At 42.0% G+C, this 19,849-nt stretch overlaps 1 protein-coding gene across 2 annotated transcripts in view; it reads right to left on the bottom strand.

Moving 5' to 3' along the window:
* AFF3 (AF4/FMR2 family member 3) overlaps positions 1-19,849 on the bottom strand; it is a 576,000-nt gene that overhangs the window by 202,371 nt on the left and 353,780 nt on the right. For both annotated transcript variants that reach the window (XM_018054921.1, XM_018054920.1), the window contains one exon: positions 9,351-9,431. In XM_018054921.1, coding sequence (XP_017910410.1) covers positions 9,351-9,431 — 81 coding nt within the window. The remainder of the gene's footprint in view (positions 1-9,350; positions 9,432-19,849) is intronic.

The following is a 19,849-nucleotide window of genomic DNA, read 5'->3' on the forward strand; positions in this document are numbered from 1 at the left end:
GCTGTCACTCTCGCGTGGGTGGACAGGAGATTATTATGGCTTTCCACACACCTGGAATGGCAGAAAGCCAGGACTGCGCGGTATTCGAATTCAGTTACTGACCAGGTAAATAGTGATTGAACCTGATTTTATTTCCACTAAAGTGAAATGCTAAATTCTGTTTTGGGAATTCACATTCTCTTTCCTTTGGCTCTTTCCTGTGGCTCAGTCGTAAAGAATTTGCTTGCCAATGCAGGAAACTCAGGTTCAGTCCCTGGGTTGGGAAGATACCCTGGGGGAGGAAATGGCAACCCACTCCGGTACTCTTGCTTGGGAAATCCCATGGACAGAGGAGCCTGGTGGGCTACAGTTCATGGGGTAGCAAAGAGTTGGACATGACTGAGAGACTGAGTACCTTCCTTACAAAATTCCCATTTAATATGAATAAAGAGAGTTATAAAACAATGTATTGAGATGGTAGGAATGTAAAAAACCCATAAAGTCCAGTGAAACTCATTTACAATTTTAGTGTGTGGGACAAAAATCCAGTGAAATGAAGTCAACTTCTGTTTTATGGCTTTTTAAATTATTTTAAAAAGCAGTGAATATTTTATTTATTCTTTATTATTTTAATTTTACTCAGATTGGTGGGTAGGGGTTCGGTAAGAAATTTGGCTTTCCACTCTAGTAAGCAGACTAAGTCATACACAGATGTCTTTAATGTTAATGTTGGTAGAAATGAGCTGTTTATCTGAAGAAAAATAACAAGCTCAACTCTCAACCCAAGCTTCAGCTTTTGGAAACAGTGTATTAAAGATAAAATATGGTTCCTGAGATGATGGGCTAAAATCTAATCCTCAGAAATGATTTTGGCCAATTTGCATGGTTGCTGTTACAAAGAGGACATCCATAGTTAACTTCCCCAAACGGACTGGGATATTTCTCACTCCTTCTAACCAATGTAGAGTTTATGTCTGAACATGAATTAGAGTGAGCTCTTATACATGAAAAACACTTTGAGTCTCATGTAGTTGAGCCCCTTGAGTCATCTGCAGATTTTGGTATTTCGGAGATGTCTTGTACCAGAGCAGTGAAGACTCATTTACTGTCAGATGAAGAAGAATGGTAACGGAGATAGTTTTCAACGTTATGACCATTCTTGGGGAAAAAAAAACATAGTACAAATTTTTGTGACATTGCTTGCTGTTGTTATCGGGACATAGATAATTTTACAGCTTGATGCACTGCAGACATCCTGAAACCCAGATGATGACTACTGACCACAGGCTCTTGAGACCTGAAAATGAGCTTACAGAGAACCTGAATGATAATTACACACTGCAAGACCATGTGTTTCATAAGCAGTAAATTTCAAAATTTAATGAACACATCTGTGTCATTAATGATGATAATTTCTGTTTTGGATGGGGGAGTGAAAAGGGGCAGAAAATGGTTAAAGTCGTTGGTTAAAAAAAAAATCACCATCAAAGTCTGCTCTCTGGAGGGAAAGAGACTTTGGAGAGACGCAATAAAGACTGCCCCTAATGTGTCATCCCACGTCTCTAGCTGGCATCCTCTGGATGGTGCACTGACCACAAATGGAGCCCGCATGCCTGGACTGGCCCACTCTGTGGGTACAGATGATGCCCCAGTATCCTTCTTACTGATCTGGAGAGTGCATCACTTGTCTGCTGGTGGAAGGTGTAACGAGGCTCCTCCCAAGTTTGGGTCACAGGGCCCTGAGTGCATTCTCATTAGCTTTCTGCTGCCAATGACAGGGCCCATGGTTTGCTACCTCTTGAAGCAGTACTGCCCTGCCCAGCCGGCTGCAAGACTGGCGGGCGGAGGCGGGGAAGGAGGGCACAGACCATGCAGATCCCTTATCCCTCACTGAGCCAGAGCCTGGCTAGGCTCAGAGGGAAACAAGCTCCAGACGCTGAAGTCCTTTCCATTTTCGTGTCTCCTGCTGCCCAAGTCAGACACTCAGATGCTCTTACAGCTATAGCTTCTGTCTCAAAGGCTTTTTCTCTCTCTGTGAACACCATCCCTGGGTAGCTGCCTGGAGAGTGGCTGGCCCCATCTGGGCACTGTCATTTCAGCCTCCTCTGGGAACATTCCACCAGATCTGCAAGGCTCCCTGTTGGGTCCTCAGGGGTTACAGAAGTGAGTGTACAAAGCCCCTGCCTTCCCCGCCTGGGAGCCCAGGGAGTCAGCAGAGGAGATGATGTGTATATAAGTTCTGATAACCCAGGGCGGAGAGGCATGTCACGACTGCTGTGCGGGAGCGCTTTGAGCCTTTGGAACCTGTCCTCATCCTTGGATGTGTGTCCCGCCATCTTCTGTGTTCTGCCTGGAAACTTCATTCTCCCCTCAAGGCTCAGAACAAAGAAGCTCAAGGGTATCTATTCTTTGAAATACTCCTGCATCTCAGAAGGACTTATTTGGTTTATGTTTTCACTGCTGCTGCTGCTGCTGCTGCTGCTGCTAAGTCGCTTCAGTCTTGTCCGACTCTGTACAGTGTCAAACTAAGAACTGTCTTTTTGACTATGACTCCTGTTTTAAACATAAACCTTTATCAAAGTATAAATGATATAACATACACTGTACATATTTAAGGTATTCAATTAGATAATGAATATATAATAAAAGAATGTTACTATTGTCTTGACCCAAGGATGGCTCCATCTTATGAAATAGCATTTCCTATTTAAACAACAGCAGTTTCCTAAAGGAAATCAACCCTAAATTTTCACTGGAAGGGCCGAAGCTCCAATACTTTGTCCACCTGATGCAAAGAGCTGATTCACTGGAAAAGACTGAGGGAAGGAGGAGAAGGGGGTGACCGAGGATGAGATGATGGGATGGCATCACCAACTCAATGGACGTGAGTTTGAGCAACTTCTGGGAGATGGTGAAGGACAGGGAAGCCTGGTGTGCTGCAGTCCATGGGGTCACAGAAAGTCGGACACGACTGAGCGACTGAACAGCAGTGAAAGGAACATTAAAGAAAACTCAGGAAAATAGGAAAGTGTAAGGAAAAGTTGCGGGTGTTCCTGTAGCAGGACATTTCTGAGGTTACTCTAGGGTGCTTAGTTTTCCACATTCACTCATCACGCATGTGTCACTCTGACGACAATGTGCACAAACGGGAGAACCACCTCTGGTTACTTAGAATATCTACAGCTGGAAACTTAGGCTTTTCTATCTTTAAATCCTGAATCCCCAACACCTAAACTATTGTTGGGTACACAGAAATCCCAGAACTTCTTTAAAGGCAGTAATGAGTTGGGAAGTAAAGTTTGTACAAATCATTTTGCTGAAGACAGAAATAACTGAGCAATCTAGTGGCTGAGAAAACCATTCGAGGAAGCATTATAATAAATACTATATTTCATCAAAGGTAGTTCAGTTCAGTTGCTCAGTCATGTCCGACTCTTTGCAACCCCATGAATCGCAGCATGCCAGGCCTCCCTGTCCATCACCAACTCCCGGAGTTCACTCAAACTCAAGTCCATCAGGTCGGTGATGCCATCCAGCCATCTCATCCTCTGTCGTCCCCTTCTCCTCCTGTCTCCAATCCCTCCCAGCATCAGGGTCTTTTCAATGAGTCAACTCTTCACATGAGGTGGCCAAAGCTGGAGTTTCAGCTTTAGCATCAGTCCTTCCAATGAACACCCAGGACTAATCTCTGATCTCCTTTAGAATGGACTGGTTGGATTTCCTTACAGTCCAAGGGACTCTCAAGAGTCTTCTCCAACACCACAGTTCAAAAGCATCAATTCTTTGGCACTCAGCTTTCTTCACAGTCCAGCTCTCACATCCATACATGACCACTGGAAAAACCATAGCCTTGACTAGACAGACCTTTGCTGGCAAAGTAATGTCTCTGCTTTTGAATATGCTATCTAGGTTGGTCATAACTTTCCTTCCAAGGAGTAAGTGTCTTTTAATTTCATGGCTGCAGTCACCATCTGCAGTGATTTTGGAGCCCCCAAAACTAAAGTCTGACACTGTTTCCACTGTTTCCCCATCTATTTCCCATGAAGTGATGGGACCAGATGCCAAACTGTGTAAGGCTGCATTACCTCATGCATTACTACTGAAGACAATTGCTGCCAATTAATTGTAAAATGCCATCAATGTAAAACAGATCCTGATACTAGGATCTTAAAATGTGAAAAAAATATGCACCTTAGACCAATAAAATATAGTGGCTCTTAAGCTATGTTGCTGATGGAAAAGAGCCCTTACCGTGTGAAGACACTACTGGAAAGTGGTTTTTTGTCTCTATTCCTGTCCTGAAAATAGGTTTCTCTGTACCATTTTTCTAGGTTTCATATTATATTCGGTTTTTTTTTTTCTCTGATTTACTTTACTCTGTATGATGGTCTCTAAGTCCATCCACATCTCTCCCAATGATTCCATTTCATTCTTTTGTGGCTAAATATATATTCCATTGCATATGGGCACCACATCTTCTTTGCCCGTCCATCTTTCGTTAGCCATTAAGGCCGTTTCTGCGTCCTGGCTGTTGTAAACAGTGGTGCAGTGAGCAGTGGGGTACATGTGTCGTTTTGAATTATGGTTTTCTCAGAGCACATGCTCAGCAGTGGGAATAACAGCAGAAACGAACACAACATTGTGAAGCAATTATACTCCAATTCTTTAAAAAATGGCTTTTTGGAACCATCTGAAGACTGCTGTAACTCATACACCCTCTTGCTTGCCTGTCAATCCATCATAGGAATTATAAAGACAAGAAATGGAAATGCAGCTTCTTTGCTTTTCAGACCCCCACATAAAGCTAGTTACTATAGGCAAAAGAACACTTGCTGTGGTTTGGCTTTCCTTCTTTCTCACCAATCACGTTCTTTTCTATGAAGCTCAGAACAACTAAAATAATGCAAATTAAAATCAATTTAACTGTTTACTTTGAGGCAATGAAGTAAAAGTGAAGTTTTAGCCTAAACATCTTGTGGTCATTTCTAAAGCATGCCAAGGAACCCAAAGAGAGATACAGATCATAAACTTTTCAACTTCAAAGTGCTTTCCGTCATGCTTGCTGGCTTTCATTCTCCTTGTACTGCATAGAGAGAAAGGCAATAGGGCTCTCATTTCTCTAATCATGCTAGAACTCTTCTGCCTAATGCTTTAGAAACTTGTCAGCAAGAACAGTTTCAAACCAGATCTGATCCCATCAGTTTCAGCATTCATTGCCATGTGAAACGTTTGCAAAATGCCATTAGATTTGCACAGATGCCTTCTGGGGATGAAAAAAGTTCTACACTTTTAGTTCCGGGTTTGTGTTTCAAAACTTATGAGCCTGCTCTGGAAATCAAGGGAAAAAGACAAAGCAGATTCTTTTTTTTTTTTTTTCTTGGTTGAAATACCTGCTAATTGCATGCATTCTTTACCAAATTCAATTCCTTTTGAGATTTGAAGAATAAGGCAGACATGTCTGGTAGTGTTTGTCTAGGGAACTGTGACTCGAAGTTAAATCTTCAGAGAACAGAAAAAACATCCAAGTTCAGTTATCTATTGGCGTTATTATATGTTATGTCCTTCAATACCCGGACAAATTGGGGAAATTCTCGGAAGTATGTAGCTAATTAATTTAGCGCTACTGGTAATTCAGAAAGCACATTTAAATCGACTTTCCTTTGAGGTCAAATTGCTCCTTTAATCTCAATAAGGGCTTAATTTCATTATTTATTAGTCATTTTGGAGATTTTGCCCTGCAAGTTCCATAAACAATTCTAGCTCCTACACACTAGCAATCTTGATAATCCCAAACATTAATAATCTAATTAATGAACTGCAAGCCTCCAGCTGTCAGAATACTAATTAGTGGAGATACAGGTTAAAAGAGAATTAGTAAGGTCTTTGCAGTAAGCAGGACAAGGGCTCCTCCAAAGACGTCTGCATCTTAATTCCCAGGCCCTGTGAGTATGCTACTTCTCATGGCAAAAGGGACTTTGCAGAAGTGATTAAGTATTTTGAGACGGGAGATCATCCTACTCTCCAGGAGGGCCCAACGTCATCACAAAGGGAAGGGAGGTGGCAGGAGAGTCAGGGAAGATGTGACAAGGAGGTTAGAGGTCAGAATGACGCGAGCCACGAGCTAAGTAACAGCGGTAGCCTCTTGGAGCCGAGAAAGACAAGACAGCAAATTCTCCCTTAAAACATTCAGAAGAAACAAAGCTCTGCCAACACCTGGATTTCAGCTCTGTGAAACTGATTTCAGACTCTGACTTCCAGTGTTGTAAGATAATAAATTTGCGTTGTCTTAAGTCACTAAGTTTATGGTGATTTGTTATAGTAGAAATGACACTAATGCAGTCTTATTTCATTGGGACAAGATAAATCACCAATACTCATTGTGAAATGTTTGAAAGAAAGGCATTATTAAAATCACGCAATGTTCCTACACATTACTTATTTATTTAATTTTGGGGCTGTGCTGGGTCTCTATCGCTGCGCACGGGCTTTCTCTAGTTGCAGCGATAGCAGCTCCTCTCCAGTTGCGGTGAGCAGGCTTCCTGCTCTGGCTTCTCTTGCTGCGGAACATGGACTCTAGGGCGTGCGGGCTTCTGTAGTTGTAGCACATGGGCAAGGGAGCTTTGGCCCACGGGCTTAGCTGCTCTGAAGCGTGTGGCACCTTCCCCAACCTGGGATGTGTGTCCCCTGCCTTGGCAGGTGGATTCTTAACCACTGGACCATCAGGGAAGTCCAATGTTCCTACACTTTGTAAAATCACCTATTCTTTCTTGAGAAAAACCCAAAAGATCTAGAGCTGAAATAGCTCCCCACAAATTCTATAGTAATCCTGGAGAAGACAGGATTTTTTTCCTATTTAAACTTCAAGTTCTGTGCCCTCTATGATGCAATGGTGGGGAGAAACATTTAGATTCTAGACATATTTTGAAGGTAGGGTAGATATGATTTAATGATGGGTTGGATGCATGTCATGAGGGAAAGAGAAGAATCAAGGATGGTGTTGAAGAGCGTCCCCCCAGAAGCTCGTGTCTGCTCACAACCTGTGAATTTGACCTTATGTGGATATAGAGTCTCTGCAGGTAAACTCAAGTTCAGATGGCTGCTGAGGGTGGGCCCTAAATCTAGCGACTGCCATCCCTGGAAGAGGACGGAGACTTGGGGAGATGGCCCCACAAGTGCAGAGGCAGACAGAGTGATGTGCCCTTAAGCCAAGGGATGTGGCCTGCCGTCAGCAGTCCCCGGGAGCTGGAAGAGGCAAGGAAAGGTTCCTCCCTCAAGCCTGCAGTGGGAGCAGGAACCTGCTGACACTTTGCTCTCAGACTTCTAGCCTCCAGAACTGCGAGAAAAACACATTTTTTTCCTATTTTAAGCCACCTGGTATGTGTACTTCGTTATTGCTGTTTTCAGTCGCTAAGTCGTGTTCTACACTCTGTGACCCCATGGATCGCAGCACGCCAGGCTCGTCTGTCCTCCCGGAGTTTGCTTGAACTCATGTCCATCGACTCGGTGATGTCATTCAACCATCTCATCCTCTGTCGTCCCCTTCTCCTCCCACCTTCAATCTTTCTCAGCATCAGGGTCTTTTCCAGTGAGTCAGCTCTATGCATCAGGTGGCCAAAGTACTGGAGTTTCAGTTTCAGCATCAGTCCTTCCAATGAATACTCAGGACCGATTTCCTTTAGGATTAACTGGTTTGATCTCCTTGCAGTCCAACGGACTCTCAAGAGTCCTTTTCAACACCACAATTTGAAAGCATTAATTCTTTAGCACTCAGCCTTCTTTATGGTCCAACTCCCACATCTGTACATGACTACTGGGAAAACCATAGCTTTTATAGGTACCTTAGAAAAGAAATAGAGATGGCTCCAAGACTTAGGCCTGTGCCCACTGCAAAAATGAGGAGACCGCTTATTGTAAAACACAGGATAGAAGGTTAGCGGGAAGACTAAAGGCTCAGTTTTTGATACGTCAAGCTTGAGATGTTTGTTAGATCCCCAAGTGGGGATGTTGAGTAAGTAAACAGAAACACAAGTATGGAGCTTGGGGGATGGAGAAGGGGATCGAGATACAGATTTAGATGTTAGCCAGCTGAGCATACAGGGTATTTAAAGCAAAAGACCAAGACAAGAGCGCTAGGAGAGCGAACCAGGAGAAAGGAGGGAAGATGAAGGACCATAGGCAAGTACAGAGTGACAATCAGAGACTCTGGATCCAGACTGGACTGCAAACCTGAGAGAAGATACACCCCAGCAACACAGTCAGCACATCTTAGCAAGCAGAAGATTGGAGACACGATAAACCTCGACGAATTAAGAGACTGACAGGTCACTGTGAAGGTATAATGCTAAAAAATAGTTACAAAAATGATTGCTTGAAATACTGCCCACTTTCTGCTACTGTTAAGAAAAATTAAAAAAAAAATCTCTATATACTCACTTGGAAAGACTTCTAAATATACCTTATTAAGAGAAATAAAAATCAACTTTTAGGACAGAGTTTACCATTGTGACAATTGTAATGAACAATTATTTCGATAATTTACTTTAGAAAGTTGTGATTTAACATTTAGCAATGACATTTGCGCATTGTGTGTATCTGGAAAAAAATCAATTCTTAGAAAAAGTACCATTTAGGACTCTTAAAAAAAACTGCATATGCACAAATGTGTATATAACACACAAGAAAAAGAACTGAAATGGTATACACCAAACTCTTGATGGTAATCTCTGGGTAGGGAAATAAAATCTGGACAAGAGTATGATAGACTTCATATTTTGCTTCTTCTATTTGTATAATCACATCTTTATAATGAGTATATAATTATGTGTTGGTTGTATGATTAAAAACCTAAAACTTATTATACTCATGTAAGACTGAAATACATTTTGTGACGTTTTGTGTTTGCTAGTTCTCAGAAAATCTTTTTTATTAAGTCCTAGAAAATATTTTCAGCTTTATAAAAGATAACTAAGAAATTATATACTTCATGTCCTTAATTCTAAGACACTGATTTTAAGATACATCGTTAATTTAATAACAGCTTTTCAGAAAGAAAAACAAGGCATACAATTATACTGAATGCATGAAATGATTGTAAGATGCATTTCAACGTCACAAATGTTTCTAGATAAAATAATAGTTACAATATTCATCACGTTTTGCAGGAAGTAGGAAAGTGGAGGTAAGTGTAAAAGGACTGTAAGCTTGATATTATCCCTTGGATGAATAGACCTACACTTGGAAATTGTTGAAAATCAGATCCATGTGCCCCGGCCAGGAATATTTACAGGGAAAGACAATAAGGGAAAACCCACTGTCCACTGGAAATCTTGTGCGAGTAAAATATACTCATCCTGAGTGCTGCAGGATCTCACCTTATTTGGAAATGGAAATTTGCTTGGTTCCACTTTGCCAGGTGGTTGAAGAGCAGCAAGCGGTGGAGGCCAGGTCATCTCCTAAAGGGAGGGAGAAAAAAACAAAGCTGTCAAACAGAAAGCATTTGAAGCAGCACAGAAAACAACTTCACACGCCGGTCTTAGGAAGGCATGCAAGAGATAAGGAATGAGCAGAGGGAAATAATAAACGAAAGGAACTTTTTAAAAAAAGATCTGAAACCCACTTTTATGATTTCTTTTCTTCATCTACCAATTCCTGGTTCCATGGCTATCTCCATCAATGCTTTCTACCTTAGAAAGATCTACTAGGCTAGCCTATTTTCATTTCATTTAAGCTCCTAAGTAAAGGGATGACCCAGTGGTAAAAGTTCCATGGAAAATACCACACAAAGGGGGCTGCTTCCTACAAAGTTCACGGGGTGTTTCTGAAGGAATGCACACAACATGGGGATCATTATTTAGAGGGGCTATTTATTTTATTATGAGCAGTGTAAGTTTCCAGTAAGTCCCAAACATCATTTTGGTCTTCATAGAAATGTCATTCATGAAGAAATGAAAAAAACAAAGAATACAACTTTAGCTCAACATGTAATAATACTTCATCTGCTTTTTGACATACACTCTCACTAAGCTGTGAGAGAGAGAGAGAGTGCAAGGTGGCAGGGGGACGGTATTTGTTTCATTCATATCTGGTATTTTTCTCCAGTTCCATCTCCTGGAAAATATTTGCATTCACTAAATGATTATAGAATTAAATTGAATCCATTTCTGATTACCAAGAATCTGACTTGGAATTTACAAATCAGTTCTGAACCCTATTTCTTGATTCCTTCCACTTCCAAACCTAAGTGACAAGCACTGAGGCAAGAGGTGATTTATTTTGAGAAATAAACTCAACATTCAGAAAACTAAGATCATGGCAGCCGGTCCCATCACTCCATGGCAAATAGATGGGGAAACAATGGAAATAGTGAAAGACTTTATTTGTTTGGGCTCCAAAATCACTGCAGATCGTGATTGCAGCCATGAAATTAAAAGACACTTGCTCATTGGAATAAAGGCTATGACCAACCTAGACAGCATATTAAAAAGCAGAGACATTACTTTGCCAACAAAGGTCCATCTAGTGAAAGCTATGGTTTTTCCAGTAGTCATGTGTGGATGTGAGAGTTGGACCATAAAGAAAGCTGAGTGCTGAAGAATTGATGCTTTTGAGCTGTGGTGTTGGAGAACACTCTTGAGAGTCCCTGGGACTGCAAGGAGATTCAACCAGTCCATCCTAAAGGAAATCGGTCTTAAATATTCATTGGAAGGACTGATGCTGAAGCTGCAACTCCGATGCTGTGGAAACCTGATGGGAAGAACTGACTCATTGAAAAAGACCCTGATGCTGGGAAAGATTGAAGGTGGGAGGAGAAGGGGACGACAGAGGATGAGATGGTTGGATGGCATCACCGACTCAATGGACATGAGTCTGAGTAAGCTCCAGGAGTTGGTGATGAACAGCAAAGCCTGGTGTGCTGCAGTCCATGGGGTCACAAAGAGTCAGACACGACTGAGAGACTGAACTGAACTGATTTTGAGAAAAGCAAGAAATTCTCTGTTTACGTGAAGACATTTTCTGGAAGTCCACCCTGGAAGGACTTATGGGTGACCAACCTCATGCACTTAAGGTGTCCCTTCTCTATCCTGCTGTTACCAAGGTTTCTCTAATGAAGAGCAAAAGAAGATCCAATGTCCCCTTATTACCGTCTCTCCTCTGCTCCCCAAGCACCTGCCTGCTCTATCGTGTATCAAACCATGTTATCTCTTTTAAAGAGGCTGCAAAGCAACACTGCTGAATTTGTGTCCAGGGACAGGGTCAGTTCAGTGCATTTCTTAATCAGCATTCTTGCAACGTATCCTTGCAACGTCTCTACCTTTCCACTCACCTGAACAACCATTCTAATCACACCTTTATTATTTTTAACCTGAAGGACGTTAATGCTTTCTGATGGCTCTCTTTCTTCTTTTATTATTAATCGTTCCCACACATCTCTGCTGAGTTAATTTTCCTAAAGTGAAGATCCAAAGGAAAAGCTTCCCTGGCTCCACCATCTTCATATACCATCACATACACAGCCATAAGGGCTTCCCAGGTGGAACCTTTGGTAAAGAACCCACCAGGAGACACAAGTGACTCAGGTTCAATACTTGGATTGGGAGGATTCCCTGGAGGAGGAAATGGCACCCCATTCCAGTATTCTGAGCTAGGGAATCCCATGGACAGAGGAACCTGGCAGGCTGCAGTCCATGGAGTTGCAGAGTTGAACACAACTGAGAGACTGAACTAATACACACAGTAATAAAGGCTGATGGTGCCACTGGTTGTGCTTTATGGTTTTCAGAGTACTCGTTCCATTCAAGTTTACACTCAACCCTTAATGTAATTACTAGCATCTCCATGTAACAGGTGAGGAAGTCAAAGTTCAAAAAGATTGATTGCTTTGCTCAAGTTCAAAAATGCCACCGCTGAAGTGCACACATCTATCCCCTTAGTACAAATCCAGTATTTCTTTTTCACTTTACTGCGTTTACTAAGACATCATCCTAGTGTTCAAACCTTCTGCAAAAAGATTCTGATTTTCAGCCTTGTGTCTTTTTGTTAAACCACGCACCCTAAAGATAGGACGAACTACTGTTTCTGCTTTTACTTACAACATTCTCTTCGTGTGTGAATGCCCCAGCGCCACATGCTTTTTGGATTTCTAGCCATTCATGAAGGCTCATCTTAAACATCGCCTCTGTCTGGAGGCCTTTGCTGACTCCCCTTCTATTCCAATATGATAAGAGAGCGCCCTTCTCATCCTCCTCCAAGGCACTTTCCCCCTCTCTCTTTTTCATAGTAACTGTTACGTTCCTTTTTGTGTTGTAGTTTTGTGAGTAAACACCTCAGTCTGCATTCAACCACTTTTCCCTCTTCTGATACCCTTCTCCCAATGTGGAGGAAAAATCATGCTTGGGAAACCTAATGTCTTTCAAGAACAGAACTCTGAAGAAGGACTGAACATTTCTTTCAGTAGGGATACTGTCTACTCATCTTTGTATGGACTAAATAAAGCACCTTGCTCAAAATTACCTCGTTGAATTGAAAGGAGCACCTATATGTCAATGCAACATTGCTTGCTAACATTAATTATAGCTAAATATTTCCATGTGATTTTCCCATCTAACGAGTACCACTAAATTTACGAAGGAATAGTAGAGACAGTAGGTCTATCTGACTCTTTGCCAGCCCGTGGACTGCAGCCTGCCAGGGTCCTCTGTCCATGGGATTCTCCAGGGAAGAATACTGGAGTGGGTTGCCATTCCCTTCTCCAGGGTATCTTTCCAACCCAGGGATAGAACCCGGGTCTCCTGCCTTGTAGACAGATTCTTTACTATCTGAGCCAAAAGAGAAGTCCCAAACAGTTTATTAGAATTTCCCCAAACACTTACATATACTTGTTTTGAATGAATGTGCAATGACTTTCTAAGACCGATTCATTAAAGTTCTCTATTAGGGTTTCATGTGAAAATTAAGTGCAAACAGACTATTTTTATTTCCTCTTCTGTCACTTACTAGCTCAGTGAGCTTAGGTAAGTCACATCTTCAGCCAGCTGTAGTGATTTCAAACCATCAGCTTTGGAAGCAACCAGATCTCAGCTTGTGGCATCTTTGAAACAGAGGGAATAGAGATGCTAACTATCTCATGGCTTAATCATGAGGATTAAATGAGATTTTATAGATATAATATGTGTATATATATAATCCCTAACTCTATATCTATGTGTGTATGTACACATATATGAGCATGGTTCCCTAATGTTTAATCATTCAATAAAAAGCAGATCTGATGCTGATTAGTACCGAGCTGAGTTTCAGAATTCTCTCTGAAATGAGAGGTAGAATTTCTCTCTGTTTTAGATGTCAGAAATCTGAGATGATAGAATATCTGGGGAAGCGCTTTTATAAAAGAATGAAGCATTGTGCAAATGTGATCCATAATTAAGTTAGCAATGATTAATAGAAACTACAGAGTGCTCAAACACAAACTTATTTAAAGAGATTATTATGATTCCTGAGTATGATCTGTACTTTATACTGGAGAAAAACTCCTTAAGCTTTCTTATCAGAATAGATCTCTGACATAGTAGTAACAGCCAGTGAAGAAAGATGTGACTTTAAAAAAGTGTTTCATTGGTACCTTATTTCTGGGAGTGATTTAGATGTAAGCAAAGGTACATTTTTTCCTAACTGCTAAACCTTCACTTAGTTTGCCTCAGATTATTTTCTCTACAAGGAAAGGATGCTGTGTCCCATTGCCAGACCATGGACCCCACGCCATTACATGCAGCATTCACCTCTGCCCTGTTCAGACCTCCTAACTTCAACCACCCCTCATCACTGCTTTGCTCTTTCTACCCCCACTCAGCTGTTCTTTACCCACTTCCTGAGCCACAGATAAGAGAGGAAGAGAAATACAAAGCTTGAAGCCAATTACTCCAAACTCTAGGTGGGTACTTTCTGATAAACTTTTCTGCTAGGGCTTGCATCTCTCTACCTTCTTTCCTTTCTGATTTTCTTGTCACTCAGGAATGACATCATACCGTGTTCCCCAGCAGCTGGGAGGTCCTCAGTTAAGACCCTATGCTTCTTAGCTAACTGATGGGATTAAAACTCTGAAAAAAAAGATACAAATGAATTTATTTACAAAACAGAAGTAGACTCACTGACACAGAAAGCACACTTGTGGTTACCAAAGGGGACAGGTGAGGGGGAGGGATACATTAGGAGTCTGAGATGAGCGGATATTCACTACTATAAATAAAATGGATAAACAGCAGAGAACAACTGTATAGCACAGGGAGCTACATTCAATGTCTTGTAATGATCTAGCGCGGAAAAGAGTCTGAGAAATTATTGCCTGTGTGTATATATGACTGAATCATTTTGTGGTACACCTGAAACACAACGCTGTAAATCAAATATATGTCAAAATAATTTTTTTGAGGTCAATCTGCTTTACTTTTTAAATTTTTTAATGTTTACAATGTTGTGTTTGTTTCCGCTGTACAACAATGCAAATCAGCCATAATTATCCATATATCCCCTCCCTCTTGGACCCTCCTCGCCACCTCTCCCCTGTCCCAGAGTGACAGGGGAGTCATCAGAGGGTGCCAGTCTGGACCCCAGGTGTCATACAGTGACTGCTCATCAGCTCTCTCTTCATATTTTACGCATGATAGTGTGATATGTTGATGCCACTTTCTCCATTCGGCCTGTTCTCTCCTTCCCCTGCAGTGTCCACAAGCCCCTTCTCCATCTGTGCCTCCAATCCTTCTTTGCAGATAGGTTCATCAACACCACTTTTCTCGATTCCACAGATATGTGTTAATACCCCAACGTTCACTGCAGCACTGTTTAAAGTAGCCAGGATGTGGAAGCAACCTGAATGTTCATCAACAGATGAATGGATAAAGAAGATATGGTGTATATACACAGTGGAATATTACTCAGCCATAAAAAGAACGAATTTGAGTCAGTTCCAGTGAGGTGGATGAACCTAGAGCTTGTGATATAAGACGTAAGTTGGAAACAGAAAAGCAAAAGAAATTTTAAGTATATATATAAAAAAACAATCAATGTATCTGTGTTAACACAGCCTCAACAGTCCCATCTCCCAAGGAAAGATGTCTAGTTATGCAAGGGATATATATCAGAGTATCTTATTTCCTAGACAGACTTTAAATGCCAAGTCTCTATATAGCAAATATACTCAATTCTGTCCTAAATGAATGAACAGATAAGGTTAAATAATAGGAGTATAGAAGGTTGTCTTTCATGAACTGTCCAGCCCTTTCTCTCTCCTCCACATACCAGTCTTCAGAAGCCAGGGGTCACATAGGCCAGTCTCCATGTTCCTGCCTTGTTAGACGGCAAGACTGACCATGGGTCCCAGGATTCTTCAGCGTCAAGGTGAGAAGATGCTCATACACTCATTTTGCACCCCTGCCCCCCCACCGTCATGTAGCTTCCGCTTGCGCTGAGATCACCTGTATCGGCCCATCTCAGGACAGACGGCGGGAGACTTAAAGCGGCCATTCAACAAGGAGCACAGCTCTTTATTATCAAAAGAGAGAAGAAACAAAAACTTGCATGTTACGCTGAGGTCTAATAATCTTAGAGTCCAAAACATGCAGTTAGGAAAGATCTGCAAAGTGTACTGAGCTTGCAAAAAGATGAAACTAGAAAAAAATGTAAACTGTATCTTATTCCTACTAGATGCACCAAATAGAAAAACGACTTTCCCTGGTCTCTGTCCCTGGGTACTGCTTCCCTCTTGGCCACAGCCACAGTGGTGTTTTATCTAAAACTGACCATGCCACGCGGCTTCGGCGACCTTGCTCCACACACTCAGGATGCCCCACCACAGGACGCTCTCAAGGCACACCGCAGAGCTACCCTCTGTTACCTTCCTACATTGTCCCCCTCTAAGGCTGATGGACTTCCTTCCTGTCCTGTCCGAGCTTTCCTTGCCCTGAATTCTTTCGAGTTTCATTTCATGTTATTCCAACTTTACTTACTGCTTCATTCTCTCTCACTCCCACCTCTTTGAATCAGGTCACTGACCAGTGCGGTCCTCAGCAAGGGATGCCCAGCCCTCTCTCTCTCACCCATGATTTGTGTCGCTTTCTTTATGGTTTACAGGCTACCTGGGGCTGTGAGTTTTCCTTTTATGGGTTATCACTGTCAGATTGTTAAACCTTTTATTCCCTACCAGATGATAACCTCTTGGGGGAAGGGATCATATCTGGTAACTCCGTCAATATCTACATAATGGGTAAAATAATAGAAATCCATTTAACCTCTCTGAGATTCTTTTCTGCCTTCTTCTTTGTTGTTGTAAAATAACAATAATAAATTATACTTGTCCTACCAAACACATATGACTGCTGCCAGGATAGCTGTTCAATTGCTAAGTCGTGTCTGACTCTTTGCGACCCCAAGGACTGCAGCATGCCAGGCTTCCCCATCCTTCACCATCGCCTGGAGTTTGCTCAGATTCATGTCTGTTGAGTTGTGATGCCATCAAACCATCTCTTCCTCTGTCGACCCTTACTCCTCCTGCCTTCAATTTTTCCCAGCATCAGGGTTTTTCCCAGTGAGTCGGCTCTTCGTAACAGGTGGCCAAAGTATTAGAGTTTCAGCTTCAGCATCAGTCCTTCCAATGAATATTCAGGGCTGATTTCCCTTAGGATTGACTAGTTGGATCTCCTTGCTGTTCAGGGGACTCTCAAAAGTCTTCTCCAGCACCATAGTTCAAAAGCATCAATTCTTTGGCCCTCAGCCTTCTTAATGGTCCAGCTCTCACATCCAAACATGGATGAGAGAGATTAAATCACATTAAATTAAATTACTTCTTTCTCTCTCTTAGCAATGTCTCCATGTTTGCTCCCACCAGAGGGTCCACCTCCACAGGCCTGGCCAGTGACCACAGTGAACTCCAGAATGCTCTGTGCTCAGCAATTGAGTCTTTACAAAATAAAACACTGGGTTAATCCCGTCAAATGCAAAACGCCAGAGTCGATTTTTATCTGTGGCAGGGGCTGCTGAAGATCAGAGCGTGATTTTATTTTCAGTTTCCATATCAGAATCATCACTCAGCAGTTGTTTCACACATATTATTCATGTTATTGCACTCTTATCAGTTAAGTGCCACCAGCAGTGGAACCTGGTAATTTTGATTACACTTGCATATGCTTTTAACGCTGGAAGCCAACAGGAGCACCATATCTGGTGAAAGGGAGGCATTACAGCTGGCCTGTGCGCGGGAGACAGGGCACAAGACTGGAGTTAGATAAAGCAGGAAAACCATGCTCCTTCCTGGACAGAACCAGCGCTTCCTAGTTGACAACGCATCCCAGGACTGTAAACACAGACTCCAGGTCAGACTTTAAGCCTGGGCAGGCCTGAGCTTAGAACAAGGAGGTCACTGTCAAAATCACTAATTTGGGCTTCCCTGGTGGCTCAGACAGTAAAGAATCTGTTTGCAATGCAGGAGACCTGGGTTCGATCCCTGGGTCGGGAAGAACCCCTGGCGAAGGGAATGGCTATCCACTCCAGTATTCCTGCCTAACTGAAGAATTCCACGGAGAGATGAGCCTGGCGGGCTAGAGTGCATGGGATTGCAAAGAGTCAGACATGACTGAGCGACTAACACAACAACAACTCGACAGATCTATAAAAAAGCCAAAAAGCCTTCATTCTGTCCCTACAGTAGAGGGACCTATAGTTTGAAAAGTAATAGGCAGTACAGTGTGTTCATAGCAATTGATGGAAAGCTTTTGGAAAAGCAGTAGCTGCTGAAAAATAAAAGTACTTTTCTTATTAAGATTCTTTACACCTATTTTTCTTTTTTAAAAAATGTATTTATTGAAGTATAGTTGATTTACAATGCTAATTTCTGCTGTACTGCAAAGTGATTCAGTTATATATATATATATACACACACACATATATATGCATTCTTTTTCATATTCTTTTCCATTAGGGTTTATCACAGGATCTTGGATTTAGTTTCCTGTGCTATACAGTGGGAACTTGTTGTTTATCTATTATATATATGTATATATTTTATATATTTATGGATAGTAGTTTGCATCTGCTAATCCCAAACTCCCAGTCCACCCCTCCTCTACCCTTCTTTCCCCCTGGCGACCACAAGTCTGTACTCTAGATCTGTCCGTTTGTAAAAACCTATTTTTCTTAGTACAACTCAGGCTGCTAAAATTAAAAATATGCAAATAACCCATGGAAATCTATAAAAATAGGGTTACCAAAATCATAATGAAATCTTGTTCTTTTAAACTGAAAACGCAGGCATATGTCCAATATAAACTAAAAGTGGCCTGAGAAGGGGATTCCCAGTTGCCGTGCGTGTATTATCTGGTCTCACACACCCTCCCCTACCAGGGGGTGGGTGGGAGGCACTCTGACTGGAACACTGACTAATTCACTGCAATGCCAGAGCTTCTAAACTAGTCGCTGTCCTCTGTTCTCAATGAAGTTAATCACCAGTGGATGCAACAGAGGGTACACCACGTAGGTAAAGATTAATGGAATCAATTCGAGAAGCAGCTTTTAATTCAGGTTTCACAGACTGGAGAACACGTGCATGAGAGGACAATATAATCCCACGGGCTTTCGGCAGGAAGGCAGGCATTGGGTGCTGACATCGGAAGGAAACCTTCCCAACTGGAAATTCCAAGGGTGCCTAAGACCTGAGCCACACACTCACTTCTGTAAATCGACCATATGACTTCCAGGTCTCACAAAGCTAAGCCGACGTGGTGTATGGCCTTTCCTTATTGCCTTCACACTGCAAAAAGAGTCTTATTCGCTGTAAGGAAATCAGTCCCATTTGCTGGAGACCCGGACCCCTCATCTCTCTGATTTCAGCTGTCCTTGAAAACTCTGGACTCCTTGTGGAAAGGATAAGCGCCTTGACTGAAGTTTATATAACTAACTGTCACTCTTGAAAAAATTATCTCATGCTGGAAAGTGAAAGTGTTAGTTGCTCAGTTGTGTCCAACTCTTTGTAACCCCATGGGCTGTAGCCTGCCAGGCTCTTCCAACCATGGAATTCTCCAGGCAAGATACTGAAGTGGTTGCCATTCCCTTCTCCAGGGGCTCTTCCTGATCCAGGGATTGAACCTGGGTCTTCTGCATTGCAGGCAGATTCTTTACCATCTGAGCCACCAGGCATATAACTACCACTCTTAAAAAAATTATCTCATGCTAGATCCCTGCATTTTGGACTTTTCTGAATATTTCTTGTTCTAGCTGCAGTTTTGTTGTTTTCTTGTTTTATTTCGGAACAGGAAGATGGACTTGATTTGTCTTATTCCCCTGTCCCTTTCTGTTAAGTGCATTCCCCATTCTCTCTGTGTGTTATTTGGGACCTTCCAGAGCAATAAAAACCAGACACTCCTAAGGTTCATTTTAAATGAAATCTATTCATTTGAGATGAATATATTTCAAGCTTACTGTCATTCCCATTCTTTGGTTTGGGGATAGCTTCTAGGACCTAAGAGTGTGTTAAAATGTTCCAAGTAGTGAAATCTACGTCAGGTTCTCAGAATGTAAAGGCGATGGTTTGATGTTCAGTGCACACCTGCAGGAACTTCACGGTTCTTGTTAAACCTAGGTGACAGTTTCACCCCTGAATTCCTGCTGGCAACACCCAAGTAGGTACCTGCTAGCTTCCTGCATTCTTAAAAACCCAGTGCTCCCAAAGAGAAGCACTCACAGGTTTAGTCATAAATTTAAAAGATGCTTTCAAGGAGAGACTGAAGCATGTGAAGAGCATTAAAAGGATTTCCCACATTTGGAATCTTGGGCTGGTATTTTCCTGTATCCTTTCTGAGAATAAATCATCTTAAATCTAGGTTTACAA

Source organism: Capra hircus, chromosome 11, assembly GCF_001704415.2.
Source record: "Capra hircus breed San Clemente chromosome 11, ASM170441v1, whole genome shotgun sequence".
NCBI classification, from domain to species: Eukaryota; Metazoa; Chordata; class Mammalia; order Artiodactyla; family Bovidae; genus Capra; species Capra hircus.